The sequence below is a fragment of the Pezoporus wallicus genome, unplaced genomic scaffold (genome assembly GCF_028554395.1).
Source record: "Pezoporus wallicus isolate ANWC-B61680 ecotype Strahan unplaced genomic scaffold, APGP_CSIRO_Pwel_v1 contig_6897, whole genome shotgun sequence".
Classification (NCBI taxonomy): domain Eukaryota; kingdom Metazoa; phylum Chordata; class Aves; order Psittaciformes; family Psittacidae; genus Pezoporus; species Pezoporus wallicus.
This window is the reverse complement of record NW_026636510.1, coordinates 431044-452470: the sequence shown is the minus strand read 5'-3', so window position 1 is coordinate 452470 and position 21427 is coordinate 431044. Positions and strand designations below refer to the sequence as shown.

The following is a 21427-nucleotide window of genomic DNA, read 5'->3' as shown; positions in this document are numbered from 1 at the left end:
CCTGACCCAGAGACCTCACACAGGAGGAAACCTCCTATACTGCTTTCCCCTGGAGATTCCCCCAGCCTACTCTTTTCAAGTGACACTGAGCTTCTTCTGGGGTGTTTAAGAGGAAAGGGGGAAGTGCCATAGCTGTTCAATGTCAATGAGTCGATGAGCTCATTGAATGATGCTGCAAAAAATCACTTTTCCCTTCTTTGTGACCTAGGCTACCTCATTCTTCCTTTCTTAATTCTTAATTAATAACCAACTTTCCCACCCTCAAAAAAAAAAAAAAAAAGGGCAAACAAACCAAACAAAACCCAGAAAACCACCACAGAGTATTTTGTAAAAGCCTGCTCTGGAAGCCAGTAGTTCCTGCTTTCTGCTGTAGTAAAACTGCCATAGAGGACTAACACTGTCTGAAATACAGTCCTGAGTCCTGAGTCAGAGGCAGTTCAGGAAAGTCATAAGAAGAGCTGACCCAAGAAGCACACATATAGACTTGACTGCAACTGAAACATGCATCTTAGAATAATTTGTTTGAGTCACAACTACTTTCCAGACACCAACAGACAAACTACAGAGCCTAGCAGAGCTTTCTAAGGATGCACAGGACCCAGTGCCTGGTGCGCATAGGTGTGGAAGGGATCATGGGCACCACCAGTACTAATAGCAAAACTTGGATCCTGCATCCTGACTTGGTTTTAATAATTTCCTTGCATGTTAAACACTCTTCCATTCATCCCCTCCAAGAAACAAACACCTACAAGCCATTACTGAGGTAGGCTAAAAACTAAAGGACAGAGAAAGACATTAGATTTAACAGCAGCAATGTGGAGGCTTTTGAAACAGATGGTGACCTACCGATTGACAGATTGGATCACACCTCAGCTCCATCCAGCCTAGTACCCTGTCTCCAACAGTTGCCATCACAAAATGCGTAAGTAGGAAGTGTGAAAACCCTGTAGCAAGCAGATGGTGGATGGTAGCTACTCCTATTCCCTTTTCTTCACAACATACTGGTATCTTACTGGCTTGAAAATGAAAGCTCAAGGTTTAACCGCCAGTTTTGGGGAGGATAACAATAAATGAGAAAACAGCTAAGGCTGTAAGCAGCCTTTCACTTCTGTGCAACTCTGCATGGTTCTGCTTATTGCATGCTGCTTTAAGAGAAATTATTAATGGCAACACACCTGGATATTGCAGAATTTTTGTAATTTTCTCTTGAATTCTGTTAATGACAGAGTCAGAGTCACATCCCATATGAAGAAGTATTCAACTAAAGTAAAAGACTGAATGTAGAATAGAAACCCCTCTGAGCTTGTATTTCCTGAAGCAGAAGCAGCCTTAGTGCATTCTACTGTTTCTACTGATTCCAGGAAGCTTTTCAGTCACCTGTCTTCCTAAATATCAGGCCAAACTATTACATAAATATTTTGCCTTGAGACAAAGCCAAATTAGTGTTCTGGATTCCCACCTCATTACAATTTCTTGTGGACTTCTGATCATGCCTCAACAACCAATGTTAGAATGTGGGCTTTAAACTTGTAATATTCTACATTTTGGAGAGTGCACTAGGCACATCTGCACATTTGTCATGGATTTCTGTGAAAGCTTGATTTCTGCTTTTTATAGACATAAACTTTGCAGCATTAGCAAAACACTTTTAAATAGTTCCTTACTAAACAGTTCCCAGTGAAACATCTGCACAGAATAAGGCATGTAGAATGGGGTAAAATTAATAACCACAATGTAGGAACAAAGATGAAACCAAGTAGCTTTTTAAAGCTGTGAAACTAAAAAAAGGTAAATTGTTATTACCTCTCCTTTCCCCCATGCCACTGTCACATGTGGATTCTCTGAGGTCTAATACAATGAGCTTATTAGCCTTTTTTTCACTAATTACATCTTTCTCTTCTCTTCAGTCACTATTTTCATAATTTGCATGAACTTAATATTTTGTGACCTTCATCACTTCACCAAATCAGGTAAAAATTGGCCAACAGTTCAAAAGCTTTATTGGGGTACATAAAAAAGGATGCAGATAATATGGTCACAGAAGGTCAATTTTTAAATAGATGTAGGTAAATGGGCAAAGGAACTCTACACTACCACTTTTTGTTAACATGAGATCCCAAGCAAATTTAACAAATATATTTCTTAAGTTTTCTATTGTTCTGTTTCATTGGGAATACAGCGATAGATGCACATTCCACGCTGGCATATTACGTTGGGGTAAGGAAACCTGTTGTGCTGTGATCAGTGGAAAAGACCAATCGCCTACTGCTGCTCACCAGAAAACTGTAAGTAGGACAGAGCCGTAGAATCAGTGGTTCGAAAAGATCTTCAAATGCATGAATGCTCTAAAACAAAGGGAAGAATTTTCTGTTGCAGGCAGTGGAATTTCCATTACCTTGATTTAAGCCTTTGCATAACAGTAGCAGAAGACGTATTCGATATGGTACCTTGGAAGCTAATTTCTTAAAAAATCTTTTTTGTGTGTTCTTGTTGTAGGCAGGCACAGATCAGAAACCTTGCAATCATCTATCCAGCTGTGACACATTAGATTATTCGAGGCTTTGCAGCATAAAATAGATTCTGGGTCTTGTGGTGCTAAGCCATTGGCCTCGGACAAGCGCCAGCTTGGGTTATTCCATTCTGCTGACCTAAATTCCTCTCACACAGCCAAGTGGATGCAGTATCATTCTCCACTTCCTCTCCCAGTTTGTAGCACAGCTTCTCTTCACATACACAGGTATTTTATTCTGCTCCTCAGATCTGGTGGTTAAGCCAAGATTAGTAGGAATTGACACACCATGGTTAACAGATAGGAATTTTAAGAGATTGTGTAAGCCCTGAAATGCCCACCCTAAACTAAGTTCTGTTACTGATTTCCCTTTTGATCTCAATCAAGTTGCCTAAATTCCTCTCTTCACCCCCACCCCGATGGGCAAATTCTTGTTGGGTAAATAAGAGTGTAAAACCAGATGAAAGCTAATATGAACACATGGGTCTTTTTCTCGTATATATCAATTGTGCAATGTACTGCCTTCTGCAAATTCACATCAGTGCCTCCCCTACCAGGGATGCTGACAGACAGCTCATCTGGATCCAGTTGTCATTTGAAGATGTGAGGAGCTCTTACAACTTAATTAGAAGTTAAGGGAGCCTCTAACAAAACCCTGCTTCTAATGCACTGTGGAATTCTTCACTAGTAACAAAGAAGAGCCAAGCTCTGCTATTTCCTTTTGAGACAGCTGTCAGTTGTGGAAGCTCCATCTTCTTATGAAATCATTTTCAGAATAAAAATCTGAGGAAAATGGGGCACTGTGTGGAGGTGCTTTTGTGTGTAGCTGTGCCCAGGACATTGCCCACACATAGCAAACCTGGCATCAGACTTCAGGGAACCAACTACCAAGTGTGGGTGGGTAGCAAGTGCACAAAAGCGTATTCTGGTGGGCTTCACAAGCTGGAAGAGCTCTACTTTACCCACATGCAAACAATTCTGCTACCAGCACGAGACATGCCACCCAGCAAAGCTTCTTCCTTCCCCATCACAGAAGAATGCCACTTGCCCACCTACCCAAAGGACAAGCTTTTTTCAAAAGAGTGTTTCCTAACAGCTCCCAACTATCAAGTTTAATGAAAGTAGGTTAAGTTAAAAAAAGAATTCTGATGAAGTTTTAATAACAAGACAGCAACATTTTGTGCTAAATCTTTCATAGCAAGCAGAAAGCCTGCTAGCATTCACAAATTACTCCTGTCTTAGACACCTGCAGTGGCTCCATTACTTCAGACCAAGGCAACCAGGAATAATCTCAGAGATGCTGTGGGAGCAGAGGGCTATTTAAAAGATCCAATTTGGTTGTCTATTTTTTAACACTGTGTAAAGACGTGCTTCGTGTCAGGGTGTGTGGTACTAGAAAAGTACCAAGATAGATGCTGTGGTGGTAGTTAAATAACTTCAGTTCTTTGATTTTAACCTGCATGAAGCAGGTAGCTATATGTGAAGTCTGTAGCAGGCTAAGAGGCTTTTTTTAAACGAGTACATGAACTGCCTAACACAGCTTGAGCCAGCTAATGAGGGATCAAAGCTTCTGCCCAGGACAGGTAAGTTGAGCTCCAGGCAATTAACTCTGTTTGTGACACACTTATCGACACATTAAAAAATAAACTGGTGTGTAATCTACTTCACACAGGCCAAAATGATCCCATAAAGGTTTTGCTGCAAATATAAAAGTATTTCTTTTTAGTGCTCCTATAAAGTTCTGTTTGGCCTCTTGCAATTCTTGTGAATAAGTTTATTCCCTCCTGCTACTGGCTGAGGCAAGAGCTGTGCTCCCAACCAAGAGCTGGCTACATTCTAGATAGCTTGAATGCCATCAGACCAAGCAGTAATATTAGCATGATAGATGCTGTAAAAATACTAAACACTTTAAAGTACGTTCATGGTGAGGGATCCCCTCAGTTTGCTAAGCAGAAGATCCCTTTCTCTTCCTGGAGCTGTAGAGATTCCCACTGAACTTTGAAGAGACCCCTGCAGCCACACAGGAATTACTGGTTCGATAAGATACTGCTGACTCAGCTAAGGCAACTCATGTTACAAAGTGTGATTCATAAACATGGTGTATCATCAGTGGGTTCTTCCTTCAGCCAGTAGCAATTTTTTTTAACATCACTTGCTTCAATTTTTGTACAGATGCTTTTTCCAGTTACATGATTTGATAAAAAATTAGCACCACCTACAAAAAGGCAGGCAGACTCCACAAGTAGATTCTGATTTCTAGGTCTTGAATGGCTGGGAAAATGGTGGGATTACCCGCCTCTGATGGAAGCAGGTGGACAAGGCTCTTGCCTCAGTGTGAAATGGAAAAAAAAAAAAACAAACCAAACAAACAAAAAAAAAAAAAACAAACAAACAACAAAAAAAAAAACAAACCCAAAACAACACACAACAAAAAAAAACCCAAACTAAAACAAGATCTGAGAGCTTCATTCCTCTCTGTAGGGCTGACCTGCTGGTTGACCTCCAGGAAACCAGTGAGATTGTCTAGCCTCAGCCACATGACCCAGAAACCTCTGTATTTTTCAAGGAACAAGGAAAAGGTTCATGAACATCTTTCTAGTGTCCAGAATGATTTCCTACATTGCTAAATGCTAACATTGCTATGTTACCATTAAGAAATTCCTCCTGATGTCAAGGAGGGTCCTCAACATGGATGATAGGGACCTGTATTGAGTCTAACAGGAAAACCAGGAGATGCACAAATCTCTTTGGTTCCACTAAAATACTCTTCCTAAAAAATATTAAATGTGCCTCATAATGAACCCCAAATTGTCACAAAAATAATGTGAACTCATGCAACATTATGTCAATCTGAATGTGGCTCATATTAAAACCCAAATCTTCATAATAAAAATGTGATTACATGTGACTTTGTGTCAGTCTGAATTTGTACAATTGCAAAGCAACTCATGTTGGCATCACTGGGTCAAACAGACTGATGCTGCAAGCTCTCCTGGCAATCATACTCTCTCTCCCATACCAAACCCCAGCTGAGGTTACCAGGAGCACCAAGATTGACCCTTGGAGAAAAGCTTGGAGAGGTGGAACCTGATCTTAAGTATTTTATTCAGTTTAAGTCTGCTTTTGTGCTCTTTCTTTAGGCAAGCTACCAAATGCATTTGCTTTCTTAAACCTAGCTCAACTGCTACAACTAATATCAAACCCAAGAAGAACTGTGGTCTAAAATCTTGATTGTATATTCTCCAAAAGCCACATTTTGGTCACACCATGTTTTATATACAGATTGAGCAAAGTAAATGGTAAAGGCATTCCATGAACCTGTAAAACATCCTTGGCATTCTCAACACACAATCCATTACAAACACTGACAGCTAAAATTTGATCTCATGCAATTCAACTAAAAATATTGTCTTTACATGATGGCACACAGCCACAATCTGCTTTCACTCAACTATAGGTAACAAAAAAAGGGTCCCAAATCTTTTTCTCAGTTGATATTTTCATCACCAGCTTCTCCCACTGTCTTGCTAGTTTCAGGTTATTTGGTTCCTTGTGGTTTGGTCCCCAATGCTAGCAAGTGGGTAGCCAGCGCAGAGTTGTAAGAATGCCAGTGCATAGTATAGGGCCTTACCTGTGTGCACTAGCATTTGAAGATTCGCAAACGGTAAAATCAAACCTGACATGGAAGAGCTTTTCGGATCCTGTCCTAGCACCTTCCAGAACCCTTGAAACATCAGTGGCAATGAAAGACTGAGAATGGGCTGCTATTCCAGTATCACAAGGAAATGCAAAGCACATCAGCACTGCTGTTGCTCTATCGTTCCATCACTCCCTTTTCTCTATCACCTTTCTGCAAGGACTGGGCTTAGGTATTTTACACAGATCAGTTCCTGGTAGGAGTCTCTTTACTCCTCGTTTCTGCTTTTTAAAAAACTGCATGCTTGAAAAACAAACAAAACCATCAATAAAAGGGTACCTAGTTGCTCATAGCAATGGGTTTACAATCTGCTATTGTAAATCTCCTATTTCATGCACAGGTGTGATATTTTCACACAAAGGCTTCCTGCCTGCACAGAACATCAGCACCTCCTGGGGAAATAGGGCCCCCAAATCTATGCAAATGTAGTGACAATTAAAGAAAAAGATGTCTTACCCACATGGGTGATAACCGTAGTCAGTCTCTGGGTGAGCTCCTGATGTGACATCTCTTCCTCTTTTAACCAAAAAAGCATTTCACACAGGGAACCGCACAGCATCCAAAAAAAGATGCACCCAGAGTGGGAGGCTGCACACTCACTGCCTCGCCTGCACACAAAGCGAGGACCACTCCCACGGCACAGCCCTTTCAGCTCTCACATCTTCTTCCGACTGCTCACCTCTACCAATTTCCTGCCGTCCACACATGGACCTGGAAAACCTCCCTCCAGAAGGGGATTTTACCCCCTTTGGCAACAGGAAGGGAGCAGGAGGGGGGGAAATAAAAAAGGAAAAAGAAGCAGGCGAGTTGATTGCTTATGGCTTTTTTCTCTCCCGTCTCCCGCGGATGAGGCAAAGGATAAAGAGACAAACCAGCAGGCAGATACCTTCCTCCAGGGAGACTTTTGGATGGTGATGCTGTGAGTCAGGGAAAAATCCTGGAGGTAGGAATGGCATTGGGAGGAGTGGAGCTGGCAGGAGAGCAGTAACAGCAGCAGCTGCTCTGCAATACTCTCTTCACCAGCCTGCCTGGAGTCGAGAAAAACCCACTCACAGCCTCTTGTGCTCCCCCTTGGCTCCTGGGGCCCAGATACCCTGCAAGTTGTCCCCAAGTGGAACCCTGCAATGTCCCCAGAGACCCTCCTCCCACCCTCTCTGAAAGCCCTTGCCTGACAAATGGGGCTGCTGCGCACAAAGGAGTCTGTGGGCTTTTCAGGGGCGTTGTGGCCAGAGATTTTGTTGCCCCCCTGAATGGACAGTATCCCCAGAATCCTGGTGTTACCGAGCCCACAGGACCCTGTACAGCTGCACATGTACAAGAAGGGTGAATTAATTAGCCCTGGGTGGTCAGGACTTAGCTGCGATCGTGGCCACATTGCTCAGCTGTGCCCGTGGGGAGGCACTGGTGAACATAAGCACGTCTGCGGGGAGCAGCTGGCCCTGGGTGCCAGGGACACAGCTGAGCCTTGCACAGATGCGTGACTGCCATAGGGCAGCTGGCTGCTGAGCTACAGGAGAGCTCCATCAACCCTCCCAGCTACAGACCCAGCTGAGATCTGAGAAGAGGAAAAGTGAGGCAGGCAAGAAAGTGAGAAAGGGCAGAGCATGAGAGAGACTTGTATGTCTCCTTTCCCTCTTTTTGCATCCTCCTTTGAAGCCTACCTGAAGCTCTATGCAAGATACTCCTGGAAAATTTACTATACATCTAAAAATGAAGAAATAAAATAGAGAAGAGTGCAGCTGTCTGAAAACTCTGCTCTATTTCTGCAGAACAGATTCAGCTCTAATTCCAGATTTCTCTGGAATCCATAGGATTTTCCCTGGGTTCACCTTTCCACACATGTCAAAGAACATGACATGTATACACAAAGCTGGAGCTGTAAAATACCCCTGGGAGTTCATCAGATCTTACAGCACAATTACCGCATCAGTCCTGCAATTGCAAAAGGTTTTATCTACCTCTGTAATGGGAAAATCCTATAATCAGCTGGCTGACCTACAAGCCAGCCTGACTCTCTCTGCTGTTGTCCTCATTTTTGGATATTTGACCAACTGTATTGAGAGGTTTCCTGTGTAATTCTGTTGAGTTAGTTTAACAGCAAGTCTCCTGAAAACAAGTGGTGAGGATGACTTCAGAGCCACCCACCTGCCAACATTTTGGGATTAAAGCAGAAAACATTTTTTTTTCCTGAGATCCTCTTTTTACTGCCCATCTGTGCAGTAAAGTTCAAACTATAAAGACCTTGACTAATGTTAAAAGGATTCCCTCAACCAGGAAAGAGATGCCATCATCAGGAAATAAAAGCATATGGGAAGAAGACTGACAAGCAGATATAATCTTTGGAAGGGTCTGAAAGACCTGGGATGCTTTATTTTGCTCTTGGAGGTTACAGTTTGCAGGTAAGAACATGGGACTAGAAAAGTCATCATATTTCCAGATACTTAATGTGTTTTGGTTTGGTTTGGTTTTGATTTTTTTTTTTTTCTGCAGGCAGACACTGTAAAATCCCATTCATAAATGAAATAAACTCCACCAAAAAGTGGTGTAGATGGTTTGCTCTCACTACTCCTGCAGCAAGGCTGTTCAAGAACATCAAGGACAGCTAAGAGCTATATTAATTCTCCGTTATCTTAAGAAAGTATGTTCCTATACCAACATAGTTATTCAGCATCAGTAACTGCAGACACATGTACCTTTGCTATTTTAAGATTCTTATTCTTTTATTATTTGGTTTTGCTGGCTTAGTCTGCTTTCCAGTTTTCCACTATACCTTCAATAACTTTTGAACCTGTTGGTAAATTGCAATCCAATTCAGGAGACAAAAATTAGTTCTTTCAGAAAATCAGTTCTTACAGAAAATTTTCTTACACTGAAAACTGTACAAAATCTGAAAGGGGAAAGCATGCAGCAGATACTGAATAATTATGTTTTGCTGCTGCTCCCTGCCCAGTTTATACAATGGGGTGGGTTTCATAGGATTCAGTCCAAGTTGAGGGTGCCATCCTATGATGTGAGTTACAGTGAACAAAAGGAGGAAAATTTGGGTTATTTTGGTGGGAATGTTAGGGCTGTGGGATGCAGCCATGGGACAGTAAATGCCACCATTTTACCAGTCATGGGATTATTTCTTTACACTGCCATGGTTCAGTGGTGTCTGCATTAAAAAAGGCTGAAGTCCATAATGTGAATTGCAATTACAAACTCCCAAATAGAAGAGCCACAGGGATTCAACCAAGTCAGAAATACTGCAAAAGTGCTGATAATCCACAGTTTTAGACCCAAGTTAAGAGGGGCTAAAAGGGAACCTGGACTACAGGGAGCTCTTGGAGACAGAGAGAAATGAAAGACCTGCGCATGTCGCTTGAGGAATAGCTCAAAGATGCTGGAGCAACTTAGCCCATAACTGTTCTGGTAACAATTTCCAGTGTTGTTAATATTTATGAAGTTGAGCCAGCACTTTTATCACAAATACAGACTCACCTTCTGGAAGATAAAACCCCTGCTGTTACACATGTGTTAGAGGTAGAGAGGATGATGATTTACATTTCAGGCACAAGCAGGGCTGTATGAACACCATGATTCACTATTAAAATGATGGCCAACGGGCAAAAGAATTTGATTTCTCTATAGAGTGACAGCCTGACAAATCACCAGCCACTTATTCGATCCTGAATCAAACAGCTGAGGCCACGGTAAGACATTTAAATAAATAGTAAATTCCACACTGCAAACAAAAAATGTTTACAAGATCCTACGGCCTGGCCAGGTGGAAGAAGACACTCTCACAGAAATAAAATTTTAAAAAATAACAACAACGAAAATCTTATTTTTCCTTCTTTTTTATCTTACATAGCTATATATCTCTTTCTTGTGTTATTAAAAAGCATTCAGCCAACTGAAAACAAAGGGCTATTAAAAATCAGAATTAGACTGCCCACGAAACTAGCCTATCTCCTTCACAGCATTATCTCAATTTTCCTAGTCCTACGTAACCTTTATAGGCTTATCCATCTCTTAGTTTTTCAAGAAAATCTCCTTTCAGAATACAGTCACAACCTTCTGATGTACAGACTGTATCTGAAGACACTTTCATACCAGAAAAAAAAAAAAAATCAGGATGATAGAATAACAGAAAAGTTGAGAATCCCTTTCCCAGTTTTCTTCTTCTGTAAACAAGCAACTTTGTATCATATCTCTTCCTCCCTTAACTTTTGTCTGTAGACTGTCTGATACCCATATCAAAGGCTGGGGCCTTACTATTCACTGGGAAGAGCTCTAACACTATTGGCACAATCAAGAAACACAATTACACTGTCAACACTCTGACTGATTATGGTAATGCTTCAGATCTGCAGCACATTTCCATTACCAGAAGAAACTGGTAAATGAGTCAGATAGTTCTTTGATGCATACCTACAAAGATGGCACACAGAGTTCTGTTCCGTTTCTGTAACATTAATTATGTAGTAAAGGAACATATCACTCCATATTTCAAGATTTCTTATTTCTGTTCATTTTAGAACATTTCACTCAACAGGGCTCTTGCCTAGCTTTTAAAAGGGTCACATGACCAGGGCTTTCCTGGCTGTTCCCTGGCTCTCCACTGCCCTCTCAGTCAGCTCAGTGACAAATCTGGGACTCTGCTGAAACTTGTATGTACACTTTTTCTCCTGCACACAGCTACCAATCCATGCCTGGATCTCTGCCTTCACACTTAACCTCCTGCCTAAGCATGGCAAAGCCTAACCTGCTTTGCCTCAGATGCTGTTTCAGCTACTTTACTTTAAAAGGAGCACAACTGCATCTAACATCCTTTCTGAAGGAAGAGAGCCCACTGAAGACACTAGTTTTAGCAAAGCTCTCTGCCCCTTTCCCTTTTTTCCTTCCCCATCATAAACCTTTTGGTCACCATCAGTTACATCAATCCTTCACTGTCCATGCTGCAGAAGAAGCTGTCCTGACATAGACTGGGGGAGTAGCCCATCTGTGAGTAGGACAATTAATATACCCTTACGAAAGAGTGTAGGAAACAGGCCACTTAAAGAGAGACTTCCCCTCTAGTATTCCCCTTTCAAATTGTAGCAATCTGTAGTTCATGGATTTTCTGAGTTCAGGTTTGCATTTGCCTGGTCATATTTAACACTCCATTTCTTTATGAATTTGCCTAGTTATTTTTTTAATCTATTTATAATTTGATAGCCGTAACATTTGGTAGTAACAAGATTTGGAATTTAAAAATGCATTGTGTGAAAACAAACAAACAGACAAACTTCTTTTGGTTTTAAATCTGAAGACTGATAGTTCAGTTTCAGGACTGTGGTTCCTGAGAAGGAATGAGTAACCCGTATTCACAGTATCCATCTTAGCCATGACATTCTGTACAGTGATCACAACCCTCAGGCACTCTTTCCTGAGCTGAGCCGAATGCTGTCCTAGCTACTATCTCTTCATACAAAAAAAAAAAAAACAACAAACAAAAAAAACCCAATTCATACCTTTCAACATTCTTGCCATCTTGCTTTGAACCTTCTCTTGTTTACGCAGCTTGCACAGTGAAACCTACCAGTGTCAGTCTGATCTGTGTTGCTTATATAATTCTGAGAGAAGTCTTCCAATGCTGAAAGTTATTAGACAAATGTTTGCGTTAATCGTTGAAGAAAATCCATATATACCTATTTGTACTGCATTCATTTCTTTCAACACTTTCCCCTTTTAAAACGAAGCCTGAATTTTTGACAAAGCTGTTGGACAGTGATCCTGTAATTTCTAGAGTCAGTTTACTTCCTAAATTCTATGCAGTTTATTTTAAGGAAGCCACTTATCCACTTCCAGTGTCATGAGAAAAAGTCGAACTCATCACCCAGAAAGCATTAATGTCAACTGGATGAAGGTCTAGATCGATGAAGGCATGGCCAGGTCTCCAGGGCAGCAGGCAGAGTAACTTATAAAGACAGATGTCCTCCCCCTAATCAATTCCTTTGTCCTATTACCGTCGCTACCCCTTACCACCAAAGGAGCTCTTGAACCCTCATGCCATAGTTGTACACCTACAAATGCTGACATAAGACTGGGAAAGAAGCAGACCAGACTTTCCATTTAGGTCAGTTCAAGCTGCCTTGGCAGTTCAATACTGCCCTGCCACCAAACAATGTAGTCCCTACCCATCCAAACACAAGCTCCCACTTTTACCTCCTGTCTTTTGTAGTAGTAGTGCAATGAATTGGATCATTTCACTGAGCTGCTGGATCTATTTTGGATAACTGTGAAACTAGATCTGAGGTACTTGAAAGATACTAGGGTTCAAGTGTGGCTGGAGGATCTGGCTATAATGAAAATGAAGAAGGTTGCTTTCAATCAGTATCAGTAATGAGGCATCTGCCACTGGCATACTATATTTCTTAAAGACCAACACATCATAGGTTGTATAGTTTTATAAATTAAAATAAATAGTCTTATATGAAAACAAATCCAGCATCCACCAAATGATTAGCATCTTTAAACTGGCCTTTCTGTGCATTAGATCAGCAGCTGCTATGGGCTACATCTGAGGAGCACTGATGAGGCTAGTGAAAACAGTCTTTGCCATGGGAAACACTATAGTCAAGCGAATGACTCGATCAAACTCATTATTTCTGAGTTTGATCTGTTGGACCTTAAGATGGTGAGTGAATGCAATTCAGTAGAATAGAGCAAACAGAATTTTCAGTCCTTGGATATCTGAGGGAAAGGGAGAGAAAAACAGGGACCAAGAGAGAGGAGCTTGCATTTCATTATACCTTTCTGGAATTCTTAACTTTGGTTAATGACACAAAAAGTTGTCTTATGAAGTTAAGTTCATGTAGCAGACAGGAAGTTCCACTGCTGAACTGAACCTGAGACTCATACATAGTTCACAAAATGCTCAAATATCAGGTATATTTAAAGTGGCCCAATTAGGGAGAGTGGATCAAATCTAGACCACCAAAGAGAATGAAGCTTTTTTTACAGTTTCAGAAAGCAAGCTAATCAGTTCTAGCTGCTTTTCCATCCTTACCATTTCCAAGTTATCATGACTTAGAAGTACCAAATATAATCACAGTGGGATAAAAAAATATATAAAAAAGGCATTGTATTTTCATCTAGAAAAGACAACTTCAGTAATTATATGTGTAGGCACTTCTTGCTGATAAGGCTATGATCTGGATTTCATGCTTCAATGAATGCCAGATGAGAGGAAACAGCTTATTTAAAATTGTCCAGACAAAGATTAGAGTTGCCTCACTGACACAATGAAGTATTTTCAGCCTAAATTCTTTCCCGTACCTCTTTTTTTCAAAGACTGTTCCTCTGTTGCCATAGAGACCATTCCAAATCTTCTCTTTTCCCTTGCATACGTTCTGTTCTGGGTAATCACTACCATGGCTGCCCAGACCACTCTGGCTGCGCCTCATGCCCAGGAGTAGCCAAGGTGAAATTGTAAAGCAGAACATCTGTAACCATACAATATACAGCTGCTGGCAGCAGAATTACTTCATTTTTTTTACCCACAATGCTGATACACAATTGGGCATATAAGCTGCAGATACACAGTGCATGAAGCTACAGGTGATTCACAGCTATAGGTTGGGCAGAGAAGAGATTCAGAGCAGCCCTACAGAGAAGGACTTAGGGGTGTTGGTCAATGAGAAAATGAACATGAGCCAGCTTCTGTGTGTGCTCACAGCCCAGAAAGCCAACTGCATCCTGGGCTACATCAGAAGGAGCATGACCAGCAGGTCGAAGCAAGTGATCCTGCCCCTCTACTCTGTGTGCAGTTCTGGTGTCCTCAACATAAAAAGGACATGGAACTGTTGGAACAAGTCCCAAGGAGGGCCACGAGGATGATCAGGAGACTGGAGCAACTCCCATATGAAGATAGGCTGAGAAAGTTGGGGCTGTTCATCCTGGAGAAGAGAAGGCTGCACGGAGACCTCATGGCAGACTTCCAGTATCTAAAGGAGGCCTATAGGGATGCTGGGGAGGGACTCTTCATTAGGGACTGTAGTGATAGGACAAGGGGTAACGGGTTAAAACTTAAACAGGGGAAGTTTAGATTAGATATAAGGAGGCAGTTCTTTACTGTTAGGGTGGTGAGGCACTGGAATGGGTTGCCCAAGAAAGTTGTGAATGCTCCACCTGTGGCAGTGTTCAAGGCCAGGTTGGACAGAGTCTCGTGTGACATGGTTTAGTGTGATCTGTCCCTGCCCATGTCAGGGGGGCTGGAACTGGATGATCTTAAGGTCCTTTCCAACCCAAACAATTCTATGATTCTATGATTCTAAGATGTGGGGACGCATCATGACTGCCAAATCTACTAGGATGAGGTTTTGTTATTTAAAGGGAACTGTCACATCAATCACACCACTCATTATTGCCCTGGCTTTACTGTAATGAAGATTACTAGAAGTAATGTGAAAACAAAAAGGATTCGCTTTTCCTTCACTAGTAGCTTTTGCACAAGAAACCCCTGTGCCCATACACCTGGGAGAGCTGCTCGCATTCATGCGCGGATAGACTCCACAACTCGTTAAAAGCTGTAAAGGAGGTATGCTTTATTCGGCGCTGAGGCGCATGGGGGATAGCTCCTCAAAAGGCATGCGCACCTTAGCATTGTTTCCCCTTTACATCTATTTTCTAAAGTTATACATATACATTAGGTTGCACAACACACCTATACATATTCATGTCCTATCCCCGCTTCATGTTATAATGAGCTAAGAAGTCCTTTGCACCTGCACAGTGCCTCCTAGTGGTCGTGGGTGAGGGTCTCAAGAGGAAGTAAACTTCCTCGAGCCTGAGCTTTTTACCTCTAGTCATTAAGCATACTCCCTGGAGGTTTGGTTATCGTCCAAAGCGCAGAGCCAATTTCAGCCGGCCTAGGCATCCAAAGGACGGGAATCAAGTCACGGTCCTTACTTCTTAACAATAGTTATGTCCTTATATCTTGTTCTAGCGTACACGGTGAGCACTATAAGCATGAACGAGCAGTGATATTGTTAAGCAAGCAGCTTGACCTACCCCCTTGTACACTGCAAGTACAATAAGCATGAGCAAGCAGTAACATTGTTAAGCAAGCGGTTTGACCCTAACCCCCTGTACATTGGTTAATCCTTTGCATCAGTCCCCTCTTTTCTATAAAGTTAGTAAATTCTTTTACTAATACATAGGTTTTTTTCCTAGCGAGCTTCTATGAAAGGTATTTCTTAGCACTTTATCATGTGTCTTTGACAAAGAAGTTAGAGCTGCTACTCATTTCAACATTCTTCAATTCCGAACTAAGAGCACAATAGAGAATATAAAATTTATTCCTACTAATATTAAAAGAACAACTACAGGGTGAAAAAGCATATTTAGAACACCAGGTCCAGTAGGTGACCACCCAAAAAGTACATCCCACCAGTGATGACTTGTATCTTGTCTTACTTTTTGTAAGACCCTGTTTATTTCTTCCGTATCTTTTCAATGGGTGTGGATGTCAATTTATGATATGTTGTGTATTTAGTGATGGGATACAACTGGTGCTACGTATATAAAGTCACACCCGATAATTTTGATAAAGTTATAAATATAAAGGTTGGAATAATTTCCAACGGTGATAATTTCATCTGAAACAAATATAGCCCCGGTCAATATATACGAGTATAGTTTTTTAAGTATTGTCTGGATGGAGTTCAAAATGACAGATGCCTTGCTCTGTATTGAGGCATATGTCTTTAGTATCGATTGTGGGGGTTTTTTTTGTTTCTTGTTTTTTTTTGAGCTTTTACAGTTCTAGTTGGAAAGGGTTTTGGCCAACCTGAAAAGGTATCCATTAATATCAACAAATATCTATACCCCCCTTTTCTTGGCAGTTTCATGAAGTCAATTTGTCATTGTTGCCCTGGCCTGTTACCCCTCCCAATTTGGCCTATCTTTGGCCTAGGGTTGTTTTTGGAATTCGTTTGAAGGCAGAGATTGTATTATTGAGTTATACAGGTTTCTAGCCATAATTTTGCCTATTAAATGCCTATGCAAGGCATTCACTCTCCAGTGTGTTTTTTGATGTTCACTCCTTAGTAGGGACCATAACAGCGAAGAGGGCACTATTATTTTTTCCTGTGCTGTGCTAGCCCACCCTTCCCCATTGAAGATTCTGCCTTGGTCTGTGATTAATTTCTGATCTTCCTTATCATAATTTGGTTTACCTTCCAGGGAAATTTTCCTGTCAGGAATTAGGGTCCCTTCAGTTGTTATCTCACCTTTTGCTGCTTTTTTTTGCCTCTCTGTCCGCCAGCTCATTTTCCTCCTCCAATTCTGAGCTCACCTTCTGGTGTGTCTTTATGTGTGTAATTGCTGCCTTCTCAGGTAGTTGGACCACTTCCAACAGTCGTATTATTTTTTGTGCATGTTTGATGTTTTTCCCTTGTGAGTTCAATAGTCCTCTTTCTTCCTAAATGACTCCATGTGCATGCACAACCCCAAATGTATCTTAGTCTGTATAGATGTTTATATTATTTTCTTTTGATATTTTTAAGGCTCTAGTCAGAGCAATCATTTCTGCTTTTTGTGCAGAGGTGTTTATTGGCAAAGGTCCAGATTCTATTACCCCTCTGCACGTGGTAACTGCATATCCAGCATGTCATCTTCCACTGATGACGTAACTGCTCCCATCAGTAAACCAGGTTTTTTTTGCATCGTCCAAAGGGGTATCCTTCAGGTCTGGACGGCTGGAGTATGTGGCCTCAATGGTTTTTAGGCAATCGTGGTGTACCAGTTCTCCTTCGTTTCCACTGAGGAAAGAATCTGGGTTGACAATGTTAGTCACTATTATTTCAGGAACCTCTGAGGGGAAAGCCAGTGTCCGCCTTTCATTTCCAGCACTTTGAACACTGTATGGGACACTAGCACAGTTATTTTTTTTTTTTTGGCCCAAGGTTAATTTACGTGCTTCTTGGATATTTAGCATGACTGCTGCAACAGCTCTGAGGCATCTGGGCTACCCTTTGGCTCTTACGTCTAACTGCTTGGACAGATAAGCAACTGCTCGTCAGTATGGACCCAAGTTCTGTGTCAGTATCCTCAAACCAATCCCCTGTTTCTCATGGGAGAATAGAAAGAATGGTCTACTCACATCTGGAAGTCCTAGAGCTGGAGCTGACATGAGAGCATTCTTCAGCTGGTGGAAGGCTTGAGTGTTTTTTTTTGTCCACTGAAGATTCTTACTGTTTTTTATGATTAGTGCATATAGAGGCTTAACAATTAGTTTATAATTGTAGATTCACAATCTACACTATCCATAATTCTTTCACCATCTGGGGTTTTGGCACTAGACATATTGCCTCTTTTCGGTCTTGTCCCAGTGTTTGCTGTCCAGCACTAATTTCATATTTTAGGTAAATTATTTTTGCTTTATTATCTGGGCTTTTTTCTTGGATACCCTATATCCCTGGAGTCCCAGAAAATTTAAGAGGCTTATCATCCAGACAACACAGGCCTCTTCCTTCTGGATGGCTATTAAGATGTCATCTACGTACTGCAATAGCTTACCTTCTTCCGGTGGAGCTTCCTAGGACTCTAAGTCTTTTGAAAGTTGTTCTCCAAACAGGGTGGGACTGTTCTTAAGTCCCTGAGGCAGCACTGTACACGTTAGCTGGGTTTTGCACCCACTCTTAGGGCTTTCTCTTTCTGGTTGGCTTCGTGGAGAGGGAGGCAAAAGAAGGTATCTTTCAGATCTAAAACAGCAAACCGAGTTAGCTCTGGTGTCAAGCATATATGGATTTGCTATCACAGGGTAAAGGTCCTCAGTTATTTTGTTAACAGCTCGTAAGTCCTGTACCACTTGGTATGGCCCATCAGGTTTACAAACAGGTAAAACAGGGGTGTTAAAATCAGACTGGCACTCTTTTAGCAGTCCTAATTGTAGGAAATTTTCAATTATTGGGCAAATTCCTTCCCTATCTTCCGTCTTCAGGGGGTATTGTTTAATCCTGACTGGTTGTTTTCCCTCCTTGAGCTTAATCTGTATCGGGGGTGCATTTTTGGCCCTTCCAGGTATGTTCGTAGCCCATACCCCTGGGAATACCTGATCCAGTATATCTTCCCTGACTTCTTCCTCAATGTGGTTAGTAATCAAAACTAAGCTTAACATTTCTATATATTGTTGGTCATTTACTTTTAAAGTGATCTCGCCTCCTTTGAAAGTAATGGTCACTCCCAAGTGTTCCAATAAATGTCTCCCTGGGAGAGCTTTTGGGGAGTTAGGCATATATAAGAACTTATGAATGTCCCATTGTTTTTTCAATTGATATTTCAATGGTTTATAAAAATAGGCCTTTTCACTTTGGCCAGTCGCCCCTTTTACCATAATATAATCATCCCCCAAAGGCATTAAAGCTTTGTTTAAAACTGAATACATTGTGCCCATATCAGCTAAAAATTCTACTTCCTTTTTTTGTTCCCTAACTTCATTACAATCAGTGGATCTGCTAGGGAAGATTCCCCAGGTCCTTGTCAGTCTAGTTCCAGTTTAGTCACTGGAGCCACCTCATGGCACTCCCCCCCCGCCCAGGGCAGTCTCACTTCCAGCGTCCAAACTGCCCATAGCATGCACACCAATCCGGTTTCACAGAAAAGCTCACTCCCCCAGCTCTGCCGGATATTTCTCCTCCTCCAGTTTTAAAGCAACCATCACAGCTGTGGCTATAGCACGATCCAGCCTTTTTTTTTTTTTTTTTTTCACCTGTTTCCCTGCTCTGCAGGGGTTACAGATGCCTGCCTCTGCATCAGCACTTCTGTTTTAACCCTTTTTTAACTCTGAATGTGAATCTGCCACTTGCTGCCAGTGACAGCAATCTCCTCCTCCTTATCAATATCTGATAGGACAGATAACAGAGGGTGCTCCTCTCGGAGGTATTTGTGATATATAATTTTCCTATCTATCTTCCTGATTACTGTTTTTTTAACTTGAAACATCATTCCCCCAATATCACAGGCTGAACAACATCTCTCCATCTTAACTTTCATTTTTTTTCCTCTCCTTCTCCACAGCAAAAATCAAGGGATCTGGTGGAGTTATATTAATTTTACATTCAGTCTGTCACTCTGGCTGGTTTCTTAAAGTGAAAAACATATCTGCATACATTATTTTATCCCATTTTCCTTGCGATCTTAAAACAACATTAATTGTCAGAGTTAGGCCATGCCAGTTAGGCCATATTTTTGATCTTCCAAAGTATATAAAGGCCACCATTGTTTACAATATCTTACCAATGTTTTCTTGTTTACCAAGCCCCCAGGAGACCCTCCCAGTTCTTTACAATGTGCCAAAATGCAACCCAATGGTCTTTTCTTCAGAATTTCCTTGCTTTGATCGGCTTCCATTTCAAACAATCTTTTATAAATCTCTATAACCTCTCTCAGTGTTCTGCAAATGTACTTATAAAAATATGAGAGTACCTACACACAAGTTTTATGATATTCTCAGGGGGTTCAGTAAAATATTATCTCTGGGTTCTGCAGATTAACTCCTCTGCTGTTAGAGGAGTTCCAACAGAATTTACACTGTCCTAGTAAAAGTTATTATGCACCCATATGTGAAGCTAGAATTCTCTGATATTTTTCTAACACAGCCACTGGGGCGCAAAGAGGGAACTTTTCTTAATCTTCCAATTAGTTACAGTTTACTTCCATCTACTTCTCCCCCAACATTTAAATCACAACAAATACACTTTGTCCGTCTCCGGCCACTCTCCTCGTGGAGAACACAGAACTGCGGATCAGGACTCCACACTCGCTTCGTAGCTATGCCATGTCTCAGTCACACAAAACACTTGCACACGGGATCCCACAGACACACAATGGTTCCACTTACCCTTCTCCTGCTTCCTACCCAGTCACTAACAGGTCCATCCTGGCTCTCAAAACTTGGGAAGCGGCGAAAACCCGGACTCACCTGATCTGCCCTCAGGACTGCTAGCAGCTGCTCTATCGGTCGGCGAGGCCCCTGCTTGCAAGCCCTACCTGCCAAGCGGAACTACGCTGTGCACCAGAGGTCTCTGCGCGCCTTACCAGCAGGCCCTGTCCACATGTACGCCTTATAGGCCCCCTCTAAGTCCCAGAACAACTACAAACCTAAATTCCAAGCATACTGTTTTTCCGCAGCCAGCACAGGTTGTTGTCTGTTCCTGCAATGAACAGATGAGAAGCGGAGCTCCTCCAGGCAAGTGGCCTGGGGTGCCTAGGATGTCTACCCCTCAGCCAATCCTGCAGCCGAACAGAGGTCTCCTGCCTGGCTCGCCAAATTGATGCGCGGATAGACTCCACAACTCATTAAAAGCTGTAAAGGAGGTATGTTTTATTCGGCGCTGAGGCGCATGGGGGATAGCTCCTCAAAAGGCATGCGCACCTTAGCATTGTTTCCCCTTTACATTTATTTTCTAAAGTTATACATATACATTAGGTTGCACAACACGCCTATACATATTCATGTCCTATCCCCGCTTCATGTTATAATGAGCTAAGAAGTCCTTTGCACCTGCACAGTGCCTCCTAGTGGTCGTGGGTGAGGGTCTCAAGAGGAAGTAAACGAGTCTTCCTCGAGCCTGAGCTTTTTACCTCTAGTCATTAAGCATACTCCCTGGAGGTTTGGTTATCGTCCAAAGGGCAGAGCCAATTTCAGCCGGCCTAGGCATCCAAAGGACGGGAATCAAGTCACGGTCCCTACTTCTTAACAATAGTTATGTCCTTATATCTTGTTCTAGTGTACACAGTGAGCACTATAAGCATGAACGAGCAGTGATATTGTTAAGCAAGCAGCTTGACCTACCCCCCTGTACACTGAAAGTACGATAAGCACGAGCAAGCAATAACATTGTTGAGCAAGCGGTTTGACCCTAACCCCCCCTGTACATTGGTTAACCCTTTGCACCAGCATAGCGACAGCAAGGGCCGGGGCCAGTTTTGGCAGTGAGAACCATACGATCACAAATCCTTAGGGACAGCCGGAGCTGGACAGGCCTGGGAAAGACCTCGCTGTCGTGGGTTTCACTTTCAGAGATCCCCAAGACGCACCACTGCCGCCACGACAAGGTGAGCAGCTCCTGCCTAATGCCGCAGTCTCCTAATAGGAGGACCCTCTCCTCAGCTTGATTTCAACAACGCTGCTTTTGTACCGCGGCTTAGGGCGTTTGGGAGGAATGGCCATGATCAACCACTAGGCGCCCGCC

At 42.1% G+C, this 21427-nt stretch overlaps 1 protein-coding gene across 1 annotated transcript in view; it reads right to left on the bottom strand.

Moving 5' to 3' along the window:
* Positions 1-7279, bottom strand: part of MCF2L2 (MCF.2 cell line derived transforming sequence-like 2) — a 184171-nt gene extending 176892 nt beyond the window's left edge. The window contains exon 1 of the mRNA XM_057400402.1: positions 6663-7279. Within this exon, the coding sequence (XP_057256385.1) occupies positions 6663-6765 (103 nt within the window). The 5' untranslated portion in view covers positions 6766-7279. The remainder of the gene's footprint in view (positions 1-6662) is intronic.
* Between the last annotated feature and the right edge of the window lie 14148 nt (positions 7280-21427).